Here is a 20360-nt window from a genome sequence, read left to right as displayed (position 1 = left end):
GACGCGCTTCCTGGTGGAGGGAGAGCCAGGTATGGGCAAGACACTGCTGGCCCTCAAGCTGGCAGTCGACTGGGCCAACAAGAAGACGTTACAAGAGTTCAAGTTCGTCTTCCTTATCTTCCTGAGGGACTTCAAGGGCAGCCTGGAACAGTACGTCAAGGAGGAGCTCCTGCCATCCCACTTTGAGGAAAAGTAAGATGTTTATCCCTGTAGTACTGTAAAGTGATTTTTGTCCCAGAGAGATCTTCCCTTAAAGAATGAGCTGCTCTTCATTGCAATATTGGAACCCTTGGCCAAGAGAGATCCTTGCATCTATCTGTCTGTGTGTCATCGTTAATTCCATTCCACGCATATAAGAGTGCTTTTGGTTCCACTGTGTACACATTCTTTAGTCAGGCGAAACCATCGTCTCCATTCACCCCGCCTCATTTGAGTTCCACATGATCCTATACCCAGTTATTTCAATCGTCAGAAATATTCTCAGTCATAATCAGCTCTATCTTTGCATCCATCTATCTTTTCCATGGTCAAGAAAACATTTTGATAGTGTAGTGTCAGTGGCTGATAGAACCCTGTCACATCTTTACACCAAAGATCTTGAACCTACCTTCCTTAAAAATGCAATAATGAGGTTAGCCAACTTCATAGCTGGCCTCCAAGCCAAAGTCACCCATGAAGGCTTCACCTCTGATGCCTTCAAACTGTATAGTGGGACCCCCTGGGAAGCAGTTCTTTCACCATCCCTCTTCAGTTTTTCTAACACGACCTTCCATTGTCTCCTGCTGACCAGTGAATTCCTTTCCTATGTAGATGAACACTAACACCATGTTACCAGTCAGGCAACAACAAGCATGCACCATTACAACACACTGGCTCATCCAGAACAGAGTATCTGCATCCACCACAGTAATCCACTATCACCCTCTTCACCTCAGGGAGACTTGAATCCAACCTGCACCCTTCTGTAACCCTGACTGGTCAGCCACTCTCACTCAACAGAACTCCAACCATATTGGGTAACACACATGACACACGTGACATTTATTCCCCACATCACAAACATCAACATACAGGCCATAAACAAACTAAGCACCCTAAGAACATTTACCGCCAACGTTTTGGTCAAGGAAAAGAATCTCATAGTATCCTCTACAATTTATCCTCCTCACCTGCCTGATGATCCACTCTGTCCAAGGCAAACATAACAAAATTACAAACCACACAAAACTGGGTACTCAGAACAATCACCGGCTAGCAGTAGCAACTACAAACATCCAACACCTACACAATGAAACAATCTCATCTGAATATGCTTGCCACTCAGTTCTCTGCAATAGCTCTAGATCTGTCCAACCCAAACAACCATAAGCAACCACCAACCTTTGAGTAAAAGGGGGTAATGCTTCAAACTTCAGCAACGTGTACTTAACATGCATCCCTCCCAACCAGCTCGATGTTAACAAAACATGCCGGTATATACATTTCAATGACTAGACAAGCAGGAAACAACTGCCTCCCCTCCCCCAACTAATTTCAAGCTCCACTCCACAAGATGTACACCCAGCAGAGAATACACTCCCCAGACATACGTGATTTACACTTTCTTGTTTGCATCCTGGACACTACTAATCTCTTCAACATTACAAATGCTGATTCAGCATATCATAAGACTCCATATGCCCAGCTTCTATAATGAAGACAAAACACTTAACCCTCAATAGTCCTGTTTTCACCTCACGTAGCCATACACACAGAATCACCATACTTCATCACCTATGGTCCTAGCCAGTGTTTGTACCCAGCTTCAGAATGATCTGAGAGCCTTACAGAAGGGGATCCTAGGGCGGAAAAGTAAACACAGAAGTATTCAACCCTGTAACAGACAACCACAGAAGCTTATAACAAACGGATCTTTAAAAGATGTCGCCATTTTAAATTTTTTTTGCAAACGGCGATGTAGAATAGGATGAGAGATGAAGAGTTATTAGCTTTGATATCATTCTGTGGATTGAAATTAAGGTGTTGATAACCTGATTTAATAACACAACTCTAATGAAATTTTACAGGATTGAAGAGCTCCAGTTGTAGAAATTTGTTTGTAAAGTTATTGTTACATAGGTGCTGGAAAATTCATGTTGCTAATAATCTGTCATCTATGATAAGGGAATTATCTTTTTCTGTATTGTTGATAAATATTTCAGGTTTAAGCAAGTGTGGGAGTACTGCAAAAAGAACGAAAAACAAGTTCTCTTTATCTTGGATGGCTATGACGAACTGGAGAAGGCAGACGAGGGGGATATCCAAAAGCTGTTGGGGAACCGGGACTTCCAGAACAGTAAGGTAGTGGTGACTGCTCGGCCAGATGTCCTCAAGACTATTGCTCAGAGGACAATAGTCAATGGCTTTGGCGAGGTGCAGATGTTTGAGTTCATCAGTAAGTACTCCAAGCTGGTCAATGAGGATGAGTGTGGGAGGAACCTCAAGAGGATCATCGAGAAGGACTATAAGTACAGGAAGCTGGCCGAGCGACCGCTCTTCTGTGTGTTGCTCTGTATGTTGAATGGCACTGATGGTGTGGCCAAGCTTCCTGAGAAACTCACAGATATGATGTTCAAGATCATGTTGTGTCTCATCAAGTGGAACATCAAGAAAGTAGGTAGTGTGGATGAAAACACAGAAGACTTTCCCCCAAAATATAAGGAATTATTTCTCAGTTTTGGCAAGTTATGTTTAGAGGCTCTAAAGACAGAAAAGACACGCTTTAGTGGGAAAGAAATCAGAGGTATAGAGAACTCTGATTTGCTGTTACATCTTGGTTTCTTGTCTAATGATAGTGAAAATGATGTCCTTGGCCACAAGATGTTTTGGAAACCAGTCCACAAGATTTTCCTGGAGTATTTAGCTGGTCTTTACATGGCCAGCCATATTGAGCGAGATAAGAATGACTGTAGAGAGTGCCGGGAGTTCTCCAAAGTTTATCGGCATGAGCATGTCCTCAAGTTTGTCGTGGGTATCCTAGGTAAGAGAGCTCATCTGGCACTTAATGGCAGAAGGCACCCGATCTTCCTGCAGATGAAGGATCAGGAGTTGCTCATGTTACTACGGGAGACAGAACCAACTGAAGAGAACTGCAAAGCTGTAGCCAAGCTTTTGGATCGTCGTAATGCCATTGTCCAAACAAGCGAAGTGGACTTCGAGGGTTGGAGTTTCATTCTTCAGAAATTAGAGAAACTCAAATCCTTGGAAATCGTGTGGCGGATTAAGAGTAACAACCCCGACCAGGAGAGCTCCTTCAACGAAGCAAGTCCCCAGTTGTACACTGCCTTCTTTAGTGCTCTCAAGTCTAATACCAGCATCACTAAGATCAGTATCAGAGCCACTCAAGATGGAGAGCCATTCTCTGATGAGAAGATCGAACTCTTCTTCTCCCATCTCCAGGGGATACTACCCAAGAAGAAGCTGAAGGAGTTAGAAATCAAGGAACTAAAGATGAAGGTCTCCTATCACCTGAGAAAGGCTGTTGAAGGTGCCACACGTCACATGGACAAGGTAAGGGAAGCTTGGAAGGAATTTGTGATCATGACCCGATAAGTCACAGCTTGATTTATCCCAGTGAATTCTACCTAAAGTCTAATAACTGTAAAACCTATAAGATCCTTCCTTGCTCAATAATTTTTCAGCAAAATCTTATAAAATCCACTCGGACAAAGCCCTTCTAGGACCCTTATAAACCGTTTGTTACCTGTGTTTGTTCCTTTTATTCTGACTAAGGCCCATTTTGCCCCTACAGAAGGCACTGGAGGACCTGGAAATTCTTCACCTGGACATGGACATGCAAGATGAAGACCTGGAGGTACTGTGTGACAGGCTCAAGCGCTGCGCCCCCAAGTTGAAGGAGCTTCAACTCACTGGACTGGTTCATGGCCCTGCTGGCTTCAAGAGCTTGGTTGAACTCCTGAAGAAGAACAGAAATCTTCACAAGCTCTGTGGTGAGTGATTTATTATTTAATTATTATACTTGTTCTTGCTGTTTCTGAGCTCTTTGATTAACTCTCTCTCTCTCTCTCTCTCTCTCTCTCTCTCTCTCTCTCTCTCTCTCTCTCTCTCTCTCTCTCTCTCTCTCTCTCTCTCTCTCTCACATACATATGACTCTTTCTTCTTAACTTGAGGTTTTCATGTGGTGAGCATTTCATACTGGCTCTGCTTTTTGGCAAAGTCTCATTGTAAGCACTCATAAGTATGTACTCTTTCTCTCTTTATCTCTTCCATGGACCTTAACTTACAGATGGGCAGAAGAGCTTCTAATAGAATTCATTGAAGAGAGCTTTGAACAAATGAGTAAATAAGTTATGGAGAGGTAGCTGAGGTAAAATTTACACTAAACAAAAGGTGAACATGAGACAAATATTGTAAAGAAAATAGTGTTCAAGTCTTAGAGGTAAACAAAAATGAAATGTTATAAAATGGAGAATACATTGTTATTATCCACTCAAATAAAGAGTGGAGTGATAATGAGAACAATCACCACAAGAGATAGATAACTGATGATGAAGTTGTTCATTACAGACATAAAAAGGCAAACTTGACTGCCTCTATATTGATATGGTCACCATCAGAGGAAGATGTATGCAAGTTAGAATTCAGAAGTACTTCAAGTAATTTTGAGAGATTGGGTCACATAAATTACCATGAGAGGTTGAAAGATCTTGAACTTCATAGCATAAGAAAAAGAAAAAGATATATGATGATACTGTATATGCTGGGCAACAAATTAGAGGAATCAAAAATAATGCTCTAAAAGAGTCTTAGGTAGGATGAAACATATTTGTTTTACAGATAGTGCTTGGAACGGAACAAAAACTGTATAAATGGGTTTGAGAGGGAGAGGAAGGTGGTTGTAATGGGTCATGAATGTGAAGGTGGGATGTGATGAAACTTGCGAGATGGTTGGTAAACAGCGAGTGTCTAGAGTAAATGAGAATGGAAGTTATTTGTGGATGTCTGTGCTGAGAGTGTTTATTTCTTTGCAAACACATTTTTTCAGCAAAAGATGTATGTGTATGTATATGTGCATGTCTGGGCGTTTATGTATAAGTATATATGTGTATATGAGTGGATGGGCCATTCTTTGTCTCTTTCCTGGCGCTTCCTTGCCGACACAGGAAATGGTGATCAAGTATAACAAATGAATAAAAAAGATATATCTATGCCTTACTCTCTACCAAGTTTTTTGGAAGCATGACTTGGATTTGAGGTGATAAGGAAATGATGACCACTTCTGTCTTACTGAATGTTTCCAGGGGAAATCTTTGCTAACACTAGTACCCCTTTACAGTCTCAATGAACAAGGCACCTTTGATGGCTAAAACTGGGGTCTTCCAGAGTAGAGTGCACTTCACGCCTTCAGATCTATATACCAGCCTGGTAGGGATGGCCTGGCAAGCCAAAAGGAAAAGCAAAGATGCCTTCAAGAAACAGGTTAGTGATATGACATCATAAGGCCAGATCTGGGTTCCCACTGGACCTTTGTATGACTTACATGTTCACTAATGTTCTTGAGTGAGATGTTTAACTTGTTGAATATTGATAAGTGTGAAAAGTGAGACATTTCATGTCTGTGTGAAAAGTGAGGTACTTCATGCCTCATCCCATCAGCACATCAGTGAGTCCCACAGGCACAAAGGAACAATCCTTTAGCACGATGTTATGACTTTACACATGACATAGTGTAAAGTGAAATGCCTTCATTCCCTGGGGTCATACTAGTGCTCAGGGGTCCACACCATCTTTCTCAAGGGTTGTATTGTTATGCTTAAGAGATTAAGTATAGGTGGATTGTTTTACTTGTCGAGCTAAAGCTGAGGGTCCTAGTGACTGATAGATTGATCTGATGATGAGTTGTGTGAAATGGGTGTATTGCTTCATGTGACAGTACATTAGATATAGTCCCTTGATCATACAGTAGAAGTATAGTCCCTTGATTATATAGTAGATGTATAGTTCCTTGATGAAACAGTAGACATATAGGTCTTTCATGATACAGTAGATGTATAGTCCCTTGCTTTATTTTGTTTCTGTTTAATTAATACATCAGTTCTATTACCTGTAGACTATAATAGTTACTGGTGCAATAGATTCAGACATAGTTCAGTTTATTACTTACTTTACAATTAACTGATATAAGAACATTCACTGCTTTCATCTCAATTATAGATAAGATTTTGTTTGTTATTATGGTGTAAGATCGATATTGGTTGTTCGTTAAGAATGGCATGTACTGGGAATAATGGATTAATGTACAGGCTGTATAAGGTGAGAGTGAAGTATGTGACTGTTAGTGTGTACCCACCAGGAGTGTGACCAGAGGAACCAACCAGCACTGCCAAACCACTACCCAACCCAGGAACTTAAGTACCTCTTCCAGGACCACCTACAAACAGGTGTTCAGTACCAAGTGAGAGCCAGGTACCATTACTTCATCTCAGGCGGTAGGTCTGTCTACTATGTACTCCCGACACACCATCTACTCTTTAATTGATTTTTTATTTGATTTTATTTCCTGAGAGAAACACAATTGTACAATATCTCTCTTTGCATCTTTTGAAATACTGCTCACTCTGTACATCATCAAATTAGCTGAGAAGCTTCAAGGGTCTGATCAAGTCTTCTCATACTTTTATCTCATTCATAGGGGTCTAAATTTTTTATGGCATCTACCCTCATTGTAACTCAACTATCTTAATCCTGATACCATTTGGACTTTCTCTTTAAGTTCTTTGTGCTTCTATACATGCAGTAACCAAAACTAAGAAGCATATTCAAGTTTTGACCTAATATTAAGTTGTAAATATTTTGTTGAGCATTTCCATACCTCTGCATGTAAATATGATCCTGCTGTTTGCTAGCAGACAAATTTTTCCTTCACAGTTCATCTGAAGGTTGAATTGTGAAGGTTAAGTACTGTTGACTCTCAAATCCCTGCCATACACAGATTCATGTTGCATATTTCTTTCAAGATCGTAGTCATGTCAAGTCCCTTTGTCACTGCATCCTATCCTTATTACTTCATTGAGGTTGACTTTTATTGCCATGTATCAACCCCATTTTGGATTTTTCTAGATCCCCTTGTAAGTTAGTGGAATCTTTATCATTCTTTACTTCAAATGTGATCTCAGCCTCATCTGCAAAGATATTCAAGCATGAATTCAATCCTGGCAAGTTATTAACATAGATCAAGAAGAGCATTGGTCCAGAACCAAACTCTGCAGCATTTCATTGATGACCCCAATCCATTTCAAGAAGGCTTCTCTTACTTCCGTCTCATGTTCCATATGCTAGTGTAGTTTTTTGTCCATCGAATAAATCTCCTTTTTCCTGCCTGAAGATACAGCTTTTTTATCAGCCTCTTACAGGGTTCAGTGGTAAATGCTTTCTGGAAGTCAAGAAACACACAGTCTACTTGTTCTCATTTGCCTGTAATAGAGTTCACTTTCATACAATTCTATACAGTCAGTTCCATTCCTGAATCCATGTTGTGTCTCGTTTTGGTAGCTTCTTTGCCTTTCTTTTCAAATGTTTCACAGACCACTCTTGTCAGAGAGACTGGTGTATAGTTCATCGCAATTTCCTGATCTTTCTTTAAGATTGGCATGACATTCTCCCTCTTCTACTCCTTTGGTACTGTACCCTCCTCCAGGAACACAGTGAACAACATATCAAGTGGTCGGTTAAGCGCACCTGCAAACTTTTTCAGCACGTGGAGAAACTTCGCCAGGACTATGAGACGTATATGGGTCAAGGCCCTTTCATAGTCTGGTTTTGTCTTTTCTAGCACCTTCACTGCTTTCCAAGACCTCCAACTCACCCCATCTCACTGGTATTGGGACTACAGCTTCTCCCATATCTTTACACTATCCTATAGAATTCTTCTTTATGAACACCTTAGCCTAATTTATTGCTCTTTAACTGACAGGTTGCTCATGATCAGTTTATGGAAAAGTTTTAGATTATCCTCAAAATTCTTTTCAAAGGATCTGTTCGTCTTTCCCTATATTGCTGAACTTTGTTCTTTCTGTCTTAGAGCTTTCAGTTGCTGGCTGGCTGGTTATGCTACTCTTATCTTCACAGTGCATCTGTTAGCTGTTTTCTTTTTAAACATCTTTTACTAAACTAATTATCTCATTTTACCCTTCCTTCTTTGTTTGCAGCTAATGGTGATCAACTTGATTTCTTGTAAAGTTCATGGAACCATCCATAACACTGATCCTTACTATACTGTGGTTGTGGACCTGTTTCCATATTCATATTTGAAAAAAAAATGGTTACCTCTGTGAAGTTTCTGCAATTTTATCTCTGGAATCCTCTATGATCTTTTTATGCCCTCATGAACATGTAGTCAAATATAAACTCTTGTTTTCTGACATCCTTTACTGAACCATATTTCTCTTTCGTAACATTCCCCCTTTACTTGCAGCTAAAGTGTGCCAATCCACATTCACCTGTAAAATTTCCATGGCAGTTTCTCTCTCTCTCTCTCTCTCTCTCTCTCTCTCTCTCTCTCTCTCTCTCTCTCTCTCTCTCTCTCTCTCTCTCATCCTGCAAGGTAATTTTTTTCTCATCTCTTTCCTCTTGACAGTTGAAACGGAAGGAGATTTGGGTAAGAGTTTTTTTTTTTTTAGTACCCTGTTTCTACCATTATTGACCATCAGATTTCCTGTTTTCTGTCCTTCCTATGTACTTTCACATATTCAATAGAACTTCCCATAATAGTGACTCTCCATACATGACCTCAGAATTCCATTTTTCACTTCAGGTTCTCAGACATATTGTTTAGCTTTTTGAACTTTCCAAAATGATATCTTTTCTTTGAGTCTAGTTTTTTCTCTGATTTTTATATGTTCTTTTTTACCATATTATTAAACTTAGACATCATGTGTATGATTTAACCAATTGGTCAATTGGTTTATCATATTTGATATTCTCAATCTCGTTGCTACTATGTATAAAGATAAGATCTGTTAATGATGATGTATCATCCCCTGTGATTATTGAATGTTTATTGACATCCTGATGTGAGACATTTTCCACTTTATATTGTAAGAACTTATTTCCCTTGACTTTGCATGAGAATCTAGTCTCTCAGTCTGTCTTTGTAACTGAAATCTATTATCAGAGCTTTAGTATTTTCTAGGAGTGTTCGTCTCACTGCTTTCTGTTCCATCCCAATCGTTCTTTTTGAAATCTTTTTGTACATGTCCTGGCTCCTTGGAATTCTTTGGAGGATTGTAAATCATTAGTACAACTTTGCAATTTTTTCCTGCATATACTCTTCCCATTATATACTGTTTGAATGGATTATGCATCACTACTTCCTGAAGCTTGAGACTTTCTCTTATTAAGAGGGCCAAATTCTCTCCTCCTCTTTGTCTTAAGTGTGTTAGTGTGTGTGTGTGTGTGTGTGTGTGTGTGTGTGTGTGTTTTAGAGTATGCAACAAGTAACATATAAGTGTTCAGAAAATACTTGACATGGTTAAGGAATAGGAGAATGATTTCACTTATTATGTAAATGTCCTGATGTCTTAGCTTTGAAAAAGTGATTAGCTTAGTCTTCAAAAATGAAGAATATGATTGACCTAATGTGTGATTAGAATGACAACATAGTAAACAATGCAATAGTTGAGAGAGAGAGAGAGAGAGAGAGAGAGAGAGAGAGAGAGAGAGAGAGAGAGAGAGAGAGAGAGAGATTTCATGATAGTTGCTTGGAGAGAATATCAGTGTAAAGAATAATTGACCCAGTATGTGGATGAACAAAGAATTTTATTTGATATATTGGTAGTGAGAGAGCAAATGAGTAAATAAGCAAGTGAGTGACTACATTAACAGGACAGAGAGTAATTAATACTTTGGGTCTCTGGCAGATGGAGAGAGCCGCCTGCCTCTACCAATGTGCATCAGTAAGCATCACGAGTCCATGTTCCACAAGCTTTTCTCAGCCTTGCCAGAGAGTAGCTTGCAGAGCCTTACCTTGGACTACCCTTGGCTCTACCTCAACACTGGTGACCTCATATGTCTGGGTGATGCCATCCGTAAGGCAAGGCACCTTACCACCCTCAAGTTGATTGACCTCAAGCAGGTAAAGTTTCTCTCTCTTTTGATCTTATGAACTTATGGTATAGGAGATGCCTCTTCAGATTTTTCCACAAGAAAGAAGTCTCTCTGTGTACCATTTGATACATAACCATTAATTTTAGGCATTGTACATATAGATTTTATGTAGGCCACTATTTCTTTGTCACAGAAGCAGATTAAACAACTAAAATTCGTAGAAGAAAGATAAGCCTATTTGGATTTTAGGTAGCCATATCATCTGTTTCATCAGCTTGGGACACATGAACCACCAATCTGAAGCCTTTGCATGTGTGGACATTGTGGCTTATTCATCAAATTTTGAAACATTTATTATGGTCAGCTCATGACTGGTTAGACTTTCACCCAAAGAAGTTCATTGTATTACTAGACCTGTTGGATGGCAGAAACTTCTCTTCCATTTCATTTCCCTGTGAACAATTGTTGTCTTTAAGGTGTATCACTGAGATTTTTGATCATGTGTTCTAGCATCTTTTATTCTACACACTTCTATATTATCTTCAGTGATCATGTTTGATTTGCAGTTTCAAAGTGGAAATGTTAGTTACTGGCATAGTAATCAAGTGAGTTGCACTAAACTCTCATCTCCATGGCTGACATACTCTCTCATCCCTTAATAATTATTATCCTCTCCAGTAGTTCCATACATTCATCGTTGGTCCTTCATGTTATACTTTTTCTGAGCTTGACCTTGATTATGAAAGCACTTGAAACCCTTGCCCTTTGATTTAACTGGTAAACTTAATCAAGGATTACACTTCAAGATAATCTTATTTCATGCCTCTCTCGTCGATCTTTGTCAAGAAAAGCCTATTCACTGGGTCGCATTCTATTCACCACACTATTATGTTACAGTCACCACACCTGTAAATCATTTCTGTGCATTAGTATTAAGGATGGAGCCACAGCAGGTAGACTTGCAATAATTTTAGCATTTATGCTTTCACTTTTTATTTCTGAACACTCCTGTTTTAGGTGAGAACCAAAAATAGCATGCAATTTTGTATCATTAATTTCTTTGAATGTGAGTAATGGGTAATGAGACATAGATTGCTGAAAATAGGGTAACCTTGTCACTATGCCCTTTATGTTACGTAGCCTCTCTGAGGAATCATATTTCTCTGTCTTTATGACTGATCTTTCTTGGTTATTGTTGACCTTCATCATAAGAGCCTTTATCCACCTTGCAGGCTGAGGACTACATGCCCATTCTGATTGGTCTAGGTCAGTCGCAGTCCCTAACAACGGTCAAGCTTGACTCACACACTGTTGTAATGAAAGACACAGCCTTCCAGCTTGCGTGTACTGCCCTCAGGAACAACACCACCCTCAGGTCCCTCTCCTTAGCCCACTGGGAGTTTCAACTCCAGGTGAGTCCTCACTCATACCTCAAGTGTGGTACTGAATAAAAAACGAGAGGCATTTGTAGATTATGTGCATATGATGGATGAAAATTGTTGGTGGTTGTTTATTTTAGATGTTCAATGTTATTTTAAGCAACATATGCTTTGCTGATATATTTGTATTCTTATATGATTTATGATACATCTTATGATAAGAAAATACATTTATAAAGTATCATAGTTGCGATATACATAAAGAGTGTTTCAACAACAGAAAAAGCTGGAATAAGTTACAATACGTCAAGAGACTCTACACTATCGTATAGCCAATAATTTCACCTGTTGTTCGAAGTGAGAATACGGACAACGTTAGCCTTGTTGTTGTTAGATTAAACACCCTTATGTTGCTTCACTACAGGGGGTCTTCAAGCTTTGAATTGTAAAAGGAAATTATTTACAAGAAAGCATTTCTTTCATCAAGTCTCACTTCCATGTTCAAGTTCCACAACTGAAGTAGAGCCTCTCAATGTTGCATCTGATTATCATAACTTCATTGAACATATTGGATGAAAAATGTTGCAGTACTTCATTAAATATATTGGATGAAAAATGTTGCAGTGTCACCTCTATTACTGCTGGTGCTTTTCCTATCACTGAGGTCTGATGGACCCAGCCAAGTCTGACCAAGACAGTGGACTGTAACTCCTTTCATCTGCATGACAGGAGAGCTGAAGATGGCATACAATAATGCTTTTATTCTGTGGGGATCTACACCTCTCTTTCATGAAGGTGATGGATCGCTTAGCATTTGATAGTCCTTATATCCAACTAGAATCATCCTATACTCACTGACATGAAAGCAGATTTCTCTCCCTTAACTATTTACATTATTTACTGTCTTTACCTCATTATTTTTATTCTCTCAAAAGTAAAACAAAAACTTCAAAAGCAGACACATTATAGGGTACAGTACTTATTTACAGTGTATAATGTGAACCTATGGCTGGACATATATTTACTGGAAAACAGTAATCATGATGATGACTGTCAGTGCTTTAATCATTATTAGTATTATTATTGTTTTTATAATGGAAAGATATATATATGTAAAATGCAATGAACACTCATATTGACAAAACATGACCTGGCATCATAATTGACCATCAAGTAGATTTATGAAGAGAAAATGGATGGAGATTATAATTATGTCCCAACTGATAAGTCAATGAAATATTAATATTAAAGACTGTTTCTTTGATGTTACAGAATAATCTCAAATTGCTATCTTACTGTTTTATCTTAATTTACTAATGCTTGATTAGAAATGAAAATTCTTTAGATATATGTAGGTACAGAATTTAATTGTTTTTCCTTTCATAAGGTTCTTGTAGAAGATTTTTCATTATTCTTGTTTCTTTTACCATGAGAGCTTTAAGTAATGCTTTGTCTGTTTTATGCCAAGTAATTTTCTTCTTTCCATTATCTTAGGACAAAGCCATGGCAATCCTCTACTTCAAAGATCTCCTCAGTTCTTGGAAAGTCATTGACCTCAACCTGAGCAAATGTGTTATAGACGTGAGTTCTGGGATGTCCAAAGCACCCACTATCCTGCCACCCATCCTCCTGCCCATCCATGCCCCTGTTCAGCATTGGTCCAATATAAAGATGCTCAGGCTTTCTGAAGTCAAGCTCAAGGAACAGCCTGGGTTCTTGAGACGGGCACATCTTCTCCTCCCAATTCTTAGGAACTGTCCCAAGTGAGTAAGAGACTTATGAGCTTGGTGCTATGGGATGAACTCCCACGGGCTTCTTCTGACTCCACATTCTTTTCTGTATGGATGGTATCTTTTATACTGTAGAAACTTAGGTCAACTTGTAGATTTTTTCTTGAATTATTATGAGTCATAACTGAATTCCTGTCACACTATTTCAGATTGGTACTGTTTTTGTTTAATCGTTTGCAGAACACTGCTAGTTTGTACTTTTTTTTTAACTTAATCCATTATTGTGTCTTAGCAGTTTTGAGTATCAAAATATTTTGTTCTTCAGTTGGATGATGTATTCAGAAGCATTTCTAATCAGTATGATATAGAATAATCAATCTGTCAAAGGCTAAAGGGTAGCAGGAAATTTAGTATCTCTGCCCTTTTGCTTGCCCGCAGAGCTAGTCTGAATGGACCTCAGTTCCACAATAAATTTTCACAAAAGGTGCATATATACCTTGGGTCCATTAATTGGAAATGAAATAGATTACAAAGCTAGAGATAGATTGAATTAATCAGTCCATCATTTCCTAGCAGGCTAGGTTGCAATACATTTGTCTTTTGTATAATGTATTACATGACTGTCACATCTCTATATGTCTAGTTGTTTGTATTATTTATAGTCAAATAGTCCATACGCAGAGCCAAGAAATCCCCTCAACAATTTTAGTGTGCAGGATATATCAGACATTAAGTATTGTATTTATGCAGAGTAAATTTTTTAATGTTAAAAGGGATTTGAGAGTCCACCAAAATGAGTTATTAAAATTAATTTCTAGTAAAAATGTAATTACAAGATTTATAGTTTGTTTTCTCATTTCTAATTCTGCATTTTTTCTTTAGCTTGCAAAATCTGGATCTGTCAGCTCCACACACCCAGCCAGTCACCTTGGATGACAATGCCTCATGCTGGTTTTTTGAGCTCCTGGGAACTAACTTTAGAAAGCTAGAGGAACTGACTCTCGTCAATTGGGAGTTCAAGTTTGAACACTATGAGAAGACATGTCATGAGATTGGTAACATGGTTCGCTCATGCAGTGTGTTGAAGGTGCTCAAGCTAGACAAGGTGAGAGAGGTTCGTCTGAAGTTGTCCCGCCCTCTTCCCTGTCGCATCACCTTCCTGCACCAGCTGGTGAGCAATTTGCCCAGGCTGAGTGAACTATCCCTTTGTTATTACCGGATCAACAATGCTGAACTGGACCATGACACTGCCACGCATGTGGGTACCTGCTTCCATAATCACTGGTCTTCTGTCACCAAGTTTAAGGTGAAATTCTTTGGTTTGTCTTCTGATGTGGAGGTAGCACTCTATGAAGCCCTGAAGAAGGAGAATGTGGCTGTTGTTGTCAGTCAAGACTACCCACTCATTTTCACTGTTAAAAGAGGTTATTTCTTGCGAACGTGAAAATTTCGGGCTGCAGTTTCGTACCGTGCCCACTGAGAGTGCTGTATTTTCTTCCTTGATTCTGTGGTTGGCAGCAGTGTATTGCCCAGAAGAAGATTCAATACTCAGAGTGAGCAGGGTCCAAAACTGCCGCCCAGATTTCGCAGTATTTCTAAAAACCACCTAATGCAGGAGTCCAGCAGCAGCATCACACTGAGGGTCATGAGTACGCCAAGTGATGCAAGAGAAATACGTAGCCTCTAATGTGAAGGTGTTGTGGGAGGCAGTCAATGGGAGCTGTTTAGTGGTTTAGTGGAAAATAAAGGATACTCCTTATCTAATCTGTGAAAGTCCTTTGTATTGATTCTCAAAAAAAGATTGAAAAGAAATATGAGAGACTAATGAAAACATGTTGAGAATAAGGATTAAAATGTTATCAAATTATCGATATAATGAAATTAGTAGGAATGCATGGATTAGCAAACATTGTTCGTTATATTTTGGTGTAACACTAATGTGTGTGGAACTTTTGAATGCTCTTCATTCTTGCTTAAAGGCATGTGACAGAGTAATGTAGATGTTAACTGATAAGGATATAACCATCAAAGGTATGAAGTTCAAAAGCTTCATAAGCCCTATTGTAGGTTTCCTTCACAAAAGATAGCATCTAGATGATTAAGTTTACAAAGTGTATTATATTCCATAAACAGAGTTTTTTCATTTTATACTTTCATGCCTTATATTTGTCTCTTGATTTTTTTCCATTATGCTGTTAAGACCAAATGCAGCTTAGAATGAATTACAGTTATACTTTGAATGATTCATTTCCTGATCATGCCTAAAAAGATATTTTATTTCTCTCTCCATCTGTCTGTCAGTTATCCTCAATTGCAATCCCAATATTATTGGATGGCTCAGGTACTTGCATCTCTCATAACTCATACACATCCTAAACCCATGTCCAGTCTGTTAGTGAAACATGATGGCTCAGGTACTTAAATCTTCTTGCATAACTCATACACTTCCTTGACCCATGTCCAGTCTGTTAAAGTGAAACATGAACTTCCCTGCCAGTGTGTTACTTTTTACTTTGCACCATAAGTTTTTTAATTAAGGGAGACCTACATCTCCATACACAGCACTTAGATATATAAAAGGCTGCAGTTGCATACGTCCCTAAATCATTCCTTTGGCATTATCAGAAATATCCTCAGCCCCAATTGATTCTCTTACTCTGTTCATCTATCTCCTTTTCGATCTACCTCTCCTCCTCGTAACACTACTTTAGTATATGTTATACTGACCAATACAACATTTGCCATACATACTGCATGCCCATATTATCTTAGACTCATGCTTCTTTTTGAAAGCGTGGAATTGTGTATGCAAGGGAGGCAAGTCAGGACAGGGATAAGTGGACATGCAGACGTCATACAGGACAGGGATAAGTGGACATGCAGACGTCATACATGTTTAGTATTTAAGAAGTATGATTGTAGAGAATGTTCAAGAGATGGGGTCCCATTAGTGTAAAACTCCATCCACACAGTACAAATAGGTTATTTCTCTTTTGCTGTGACCACCCCCTTGATGGGAGTTCCCGAAGGGAAGGGGCGTCAGAAATATAGTTAGACAGATAGATAGATTGATAGACGTATCTTCACAATTTCAATCATTATTTATCCTCCCAAGTCCACTTTTACTGCACAAGTTATCTATCTCTTCTGCTCTTCTTTTTGACCTAACCCTACCATGTACACTTAAATATCTTATCTATACATCAGAGATGGGACAAGTATTCTTGAATGCAAGCTTCTTATATTCCACTAATATTATTTCCATTTGCTAAATCTTTCAGTGTGTTATAATTTTTCTTGACTGAAAGATTCTTCTGTGAAATTCAGATTTCCCACTACCATTCTTACAGAATTTCAGCCCCAGGCACTTAAGCTCATACACAGCTTTGCTATTTAAACTGCTATTGCACAGACATTCCATTGTTTTCAGAAGATAGAATGTTTCTTTAACTCTCATTTACTTTGAGCATCCTCTTATTACATACATCACCAAAATTACCAACCATTTTATCAACTTTTCCAGTGATTCAGTCAACAGCACAATATCATTTGCATATAGCAACTGTGATAACTTTCATTCTGTTCCTCCACTACCAGTTAATCTTACTGTTATTTCATGTTACCCCATTTGTCAACATGTAGGCACCAGCGATAGTGACGAGTGTCATCACTGTCACTTAAACCCCTAGTTTTGTTGCATTTCCATGTCAGTGTTGGATATTCATTCAACAACCTTCACTTTAACCATTGTCACAGCTTGAAAACTGTATGTCACATACTCACGAAACTTTATACAGTTGTTTACCAGCAGCTGGAAAATTGAATGGCACAAGACTTTTATATTTAACTTTGAGTTTGCACAAGTTAGGCCCCTTATAAAAAGGTTTAACCTGGTTTATAACCTGAAGAGTCTAAATCAGATTCCTATGTCACTATATACAATTATTACTCAGCATATAGAAAATCAAATGGCATAAGACCCATTACTGTTGACTTAAGTTTCACTTGATATATTCCACTTGTAAAATGGTTTGACTTGAAACTTAACCTGGCTTTAATCTTGAGAAAAAATTTCACCACTGGCCATGATCTTATTACAAATGTTTTTGATACTTTCCAAACAGTGTTTCCACCCATTCTTATTTTGCCCCCAGTAACTCCCCTTCACTGCGGGTGACACCAGTGTTTCATGGAACACCCTTTACTTTGAGGGAAGAGTAACAGACAGATTCTTAGTGAACAAATATCAAGTGAAATTATAGCTTGCAATCACTGGGCTTATCTTTCTGAATAGTTACAAATACCAAGGATCATAGTGAATCTGTATATCAGACTCATCATGTAGTAGCGCTTGATGCCATCATAAAATATTACTGTAGCACAGAATTGGTCACAAAAGATGATCAAACCTTGTAAAAAATGAAAGGATTCTGCTATATCAGTACAGTCAGATTCAGAAGTTGGCAACAAATGACATGAGATCCAACCCAATAACTGATAAGGTAGAAGACTGCATGAGTTGCAATATATATTTATAAACCTTAAAAAAAAGCTTTGAGGTGTTAAAGGAAGACATATTTGAAAGAAATCCTGCAGTGGTGAACTTGCTGACATGCAGCGAAGGATATATGATGTGCGGTGTTAGGTTTACGACATGAAGTGATGGTTGTACAGCATGCAGTGGTGAATTTACAGTGTGCAGTAGTGGAAATAATAAGATCCCTTGTTAGATTTACTATTCACAGTGATCGATTTACTATATGCTGTTGTAAATTTACAGCATGAAATGGTGGATAATTGCTTGCAGTGGTGGATTTTCAATATGCAGTGATGGATTTAGAATATGCATTGGTGGACTTACAATGTGCAGTGTTGGATTTACAATAAATAGTATTGGATTTACATGCAGTGATGAACTGTAAATGTACAATGTGCATTGGTGGATAAGAGCATGCAATGGTGGATCTGCAACATACAGTGATGGATTTACATGTAGTGGATGGTTTATAATGCTGCTGGAGTAAGTAATTAAAAACTTCAGCTTAAGCAATTGTCAAAAATTCTTAATTTTCACTCTGTGAATGCCTTTCTCTTCAGTCTTGAGATTTCCTTCTTAGCATCTCTAATTTTTTTTCAAGCATTTCATGAATGTCTTATTCTTCAACATTTCTGAAAAGTTTTATCTTTACATCTTAAAAGTCTTGATCTTCATTGCCTTTCCAGGAAGCTTTTAACCCATATAGCACCTAAAAGCCTGTATCCCAAAAACTTGGATCTTTTCTCTCTTCCATCATTTCTTTTCATTCCATTTTTGACAAAAAATGCTAAGTGCTGTTGTTTAATTTCTAATGCAGTTATGTGCAGGAGGCCATGGGGAACATGTCTGTGTGTGATACTTGTATATGATATGTGAAACAGGTGTTTCTTAATGAAATGAAAGCCTTCATAATGTCTGAAAATCCTTTGCATAATCCTCTTTGTGAAGTTAAAGAGTGCTAACAGTAAGGAGGTGGTTGTTAAAAAGACATCCATAAAGGAAAAATGTTGACTTGGCTTTGATGCTGTGCATTTGTATATGTTCACTGATCCAAACCTTAGATTCTCGTACAAAATAGTTGATTATTTTGCTATTGAGAATAATCAAGGGAGTTGTTCCAAAGAAATGGTGTTTTGTGTTCAAGATGTGCTCTTTGAGACACATCTTCACTGACCTTGAATGGAGTTGAATTAGAAAGTGATTAACCTCTCCTGCTCAATATGTAAGGGACTGAGCCATGAACTTCATTGTGTTGGGTTGGGAGGAAGTGTGTGTATTTATAGAAATTAGGTACTTGGTGTACATGATTATTTTATGAGACACCAACATTCTGAAAGACAGATGTGAGACACAAAGAGAAATTCCAATACTCTGAGTGGGACAAAGGAAGATGAAGGAAAATCATGTAGTGAGAGACTGGAAATAACCAAGAAAAGAAATATCCAGTGAAAGAGACAGTGAGACAAGTAAAGGAAATTTAAAGGCAGTGAGAAATACATGTGGATAGAATGGGAAAACAAAATACTTGGAAAGCCGCTTAGAACAAAAGGAAAAGACAGTGATATACTTTGGGATGAAAGAAGATGATAGCCTAAGAAACATGATAAAGAAAATACCACGTGAAAATGAAGATAACATAGTGACAGTGTACATACAGAATCCTGAATGTGTGCGAGTGTGTGTGTGTGTGTGTGTTGCTAAAAAAGGACTAATCATTCCATATTATATCATTTATAATCAAAAGTGGTGGGCCATTTGGGGATACCTTGACCAATCCAAGACCCTAGAACCTTGGGCATAACAGTACAGCCCTTGAGCACAATGATATGACCTTTGAGCACAACAACAACTTGTGACCCATGGATGTACGATGTCCTAGTTTTTTATTTGATCATTAAAAGTAGGCCGAAGGCCAGGCAATCATACCCTGAAGGTTGTACCGTTGTGCTCATGGGGAAATACTATCATGCTCAAGGATTGTACCTAAAGGGTTTAAAAATGACACTTTAACATTTTAGAGAACAGACATGTGGTGTAAATATCAAAAACTGACCACTGACCAAAGTTCTCTGGGAACCAAAGCTTTGAGGGTAGACACTTTGGATTGGTCTCATTCTAGTTCCAGTCGGGTATTGGGTCACTGTGTATATAGATATTTTTATATCATCATGCTTATTGACACCACTTTTGCTGTAGCTGCTAGTAAAATGTATTTATGATATATTAGTAATTTTCATACCCTTTTAATGATTTTTCCTATAATTTGTAAAACTTTTTGAAGTCACATATGGCCTAGATATAATAAATTATTTATTATTTTATTTTTTAAGTTTGTTGAGTATTCCTGGGAAATTGTATGGGAGGGTATTGATTGAGAGGGTGAAGGCATGTACAGAGCATCAGATTAGGGAAGAGCGGTGTGATTTCAGAAGTGGTAGAGGATGTGTAGATCAGGTGTTTGCTTTGAAGAATGTATGTGAGAAATACTTAGAAAAGCAAATGGATTTGTATGAAGCATTTATGATCTGGAGAAGGCATATGATAGAGATGCTCTGAGGAAGGTATTAAGAATGTATGGTGTGGGAGGCAAGTTGTTAGAAGCAGTGAAGT

At 38.3% G+C, this 20360-nt stretch overlaps 1 protein-coding gene across 1 annotated transcript in view; it reads left to right on the top strand.

The window, feature by feature from the left end:
* The window catches only part of LOC139751311 (uncharacterized), a 147020-nt gene extending 127049 nt beyond the window's left edge, over window positions 1-19971 (top strand). Inside the window, exons 4-12 of the mRNA XM_071666649.1 lie at window positions 2-192; window positions 2202-3549; window positions 3791-3989; window positions 5336-5478; window positions 6353-6488; window positions 9918-10132; window positions 11337-11516; window positions 12978-13246; window positions 14096-19971. Of these exons, the coding sequence (XP_071522750.1) occupies window positions 2-192; window positions 2202-3549; window positions 3791-3989; window positions 5336-5478; window positions 6353-6488; window positions 9918-10132; window positions 11337-11516; window positions 12978-13246; window positions 14096-14657 (3243 nt within the window). The 3' untranslated portion in view covers window positions 14658-19971. The remainder of the gene's footprint in view (window position 1; window positions 193-2201; window positions 3550-3790; window positions 3990-5335; window positions 5479-6352; window positions 6489-9917; window positions 10133-11336; window positions 11517-12977; window positions 13247-14095) is intronic.
* Window positions 19972-20360: the final 389 nt, after the last annotated feature.

The sequence above is a fragment of the Panulirus ornatus genome, chromosome 11 (assembly GCF_036320965.1).
Source record: "Panulirus ornatus isolate Po-2019 chromosome 11, ASM3632096v1, whole genome shotgun sequence".
NCBI lineage: Eukaryota > Metazoa > Arthropoda > Malacostraca > Decapoda > Palinuridae > Panulirus > Panulirus ornatus.
The sequence above is the reverse complement of the archived record's forward strand: the minus strand, read 5'-3'. Positions and strand labels throughout refer to the sequence as shown.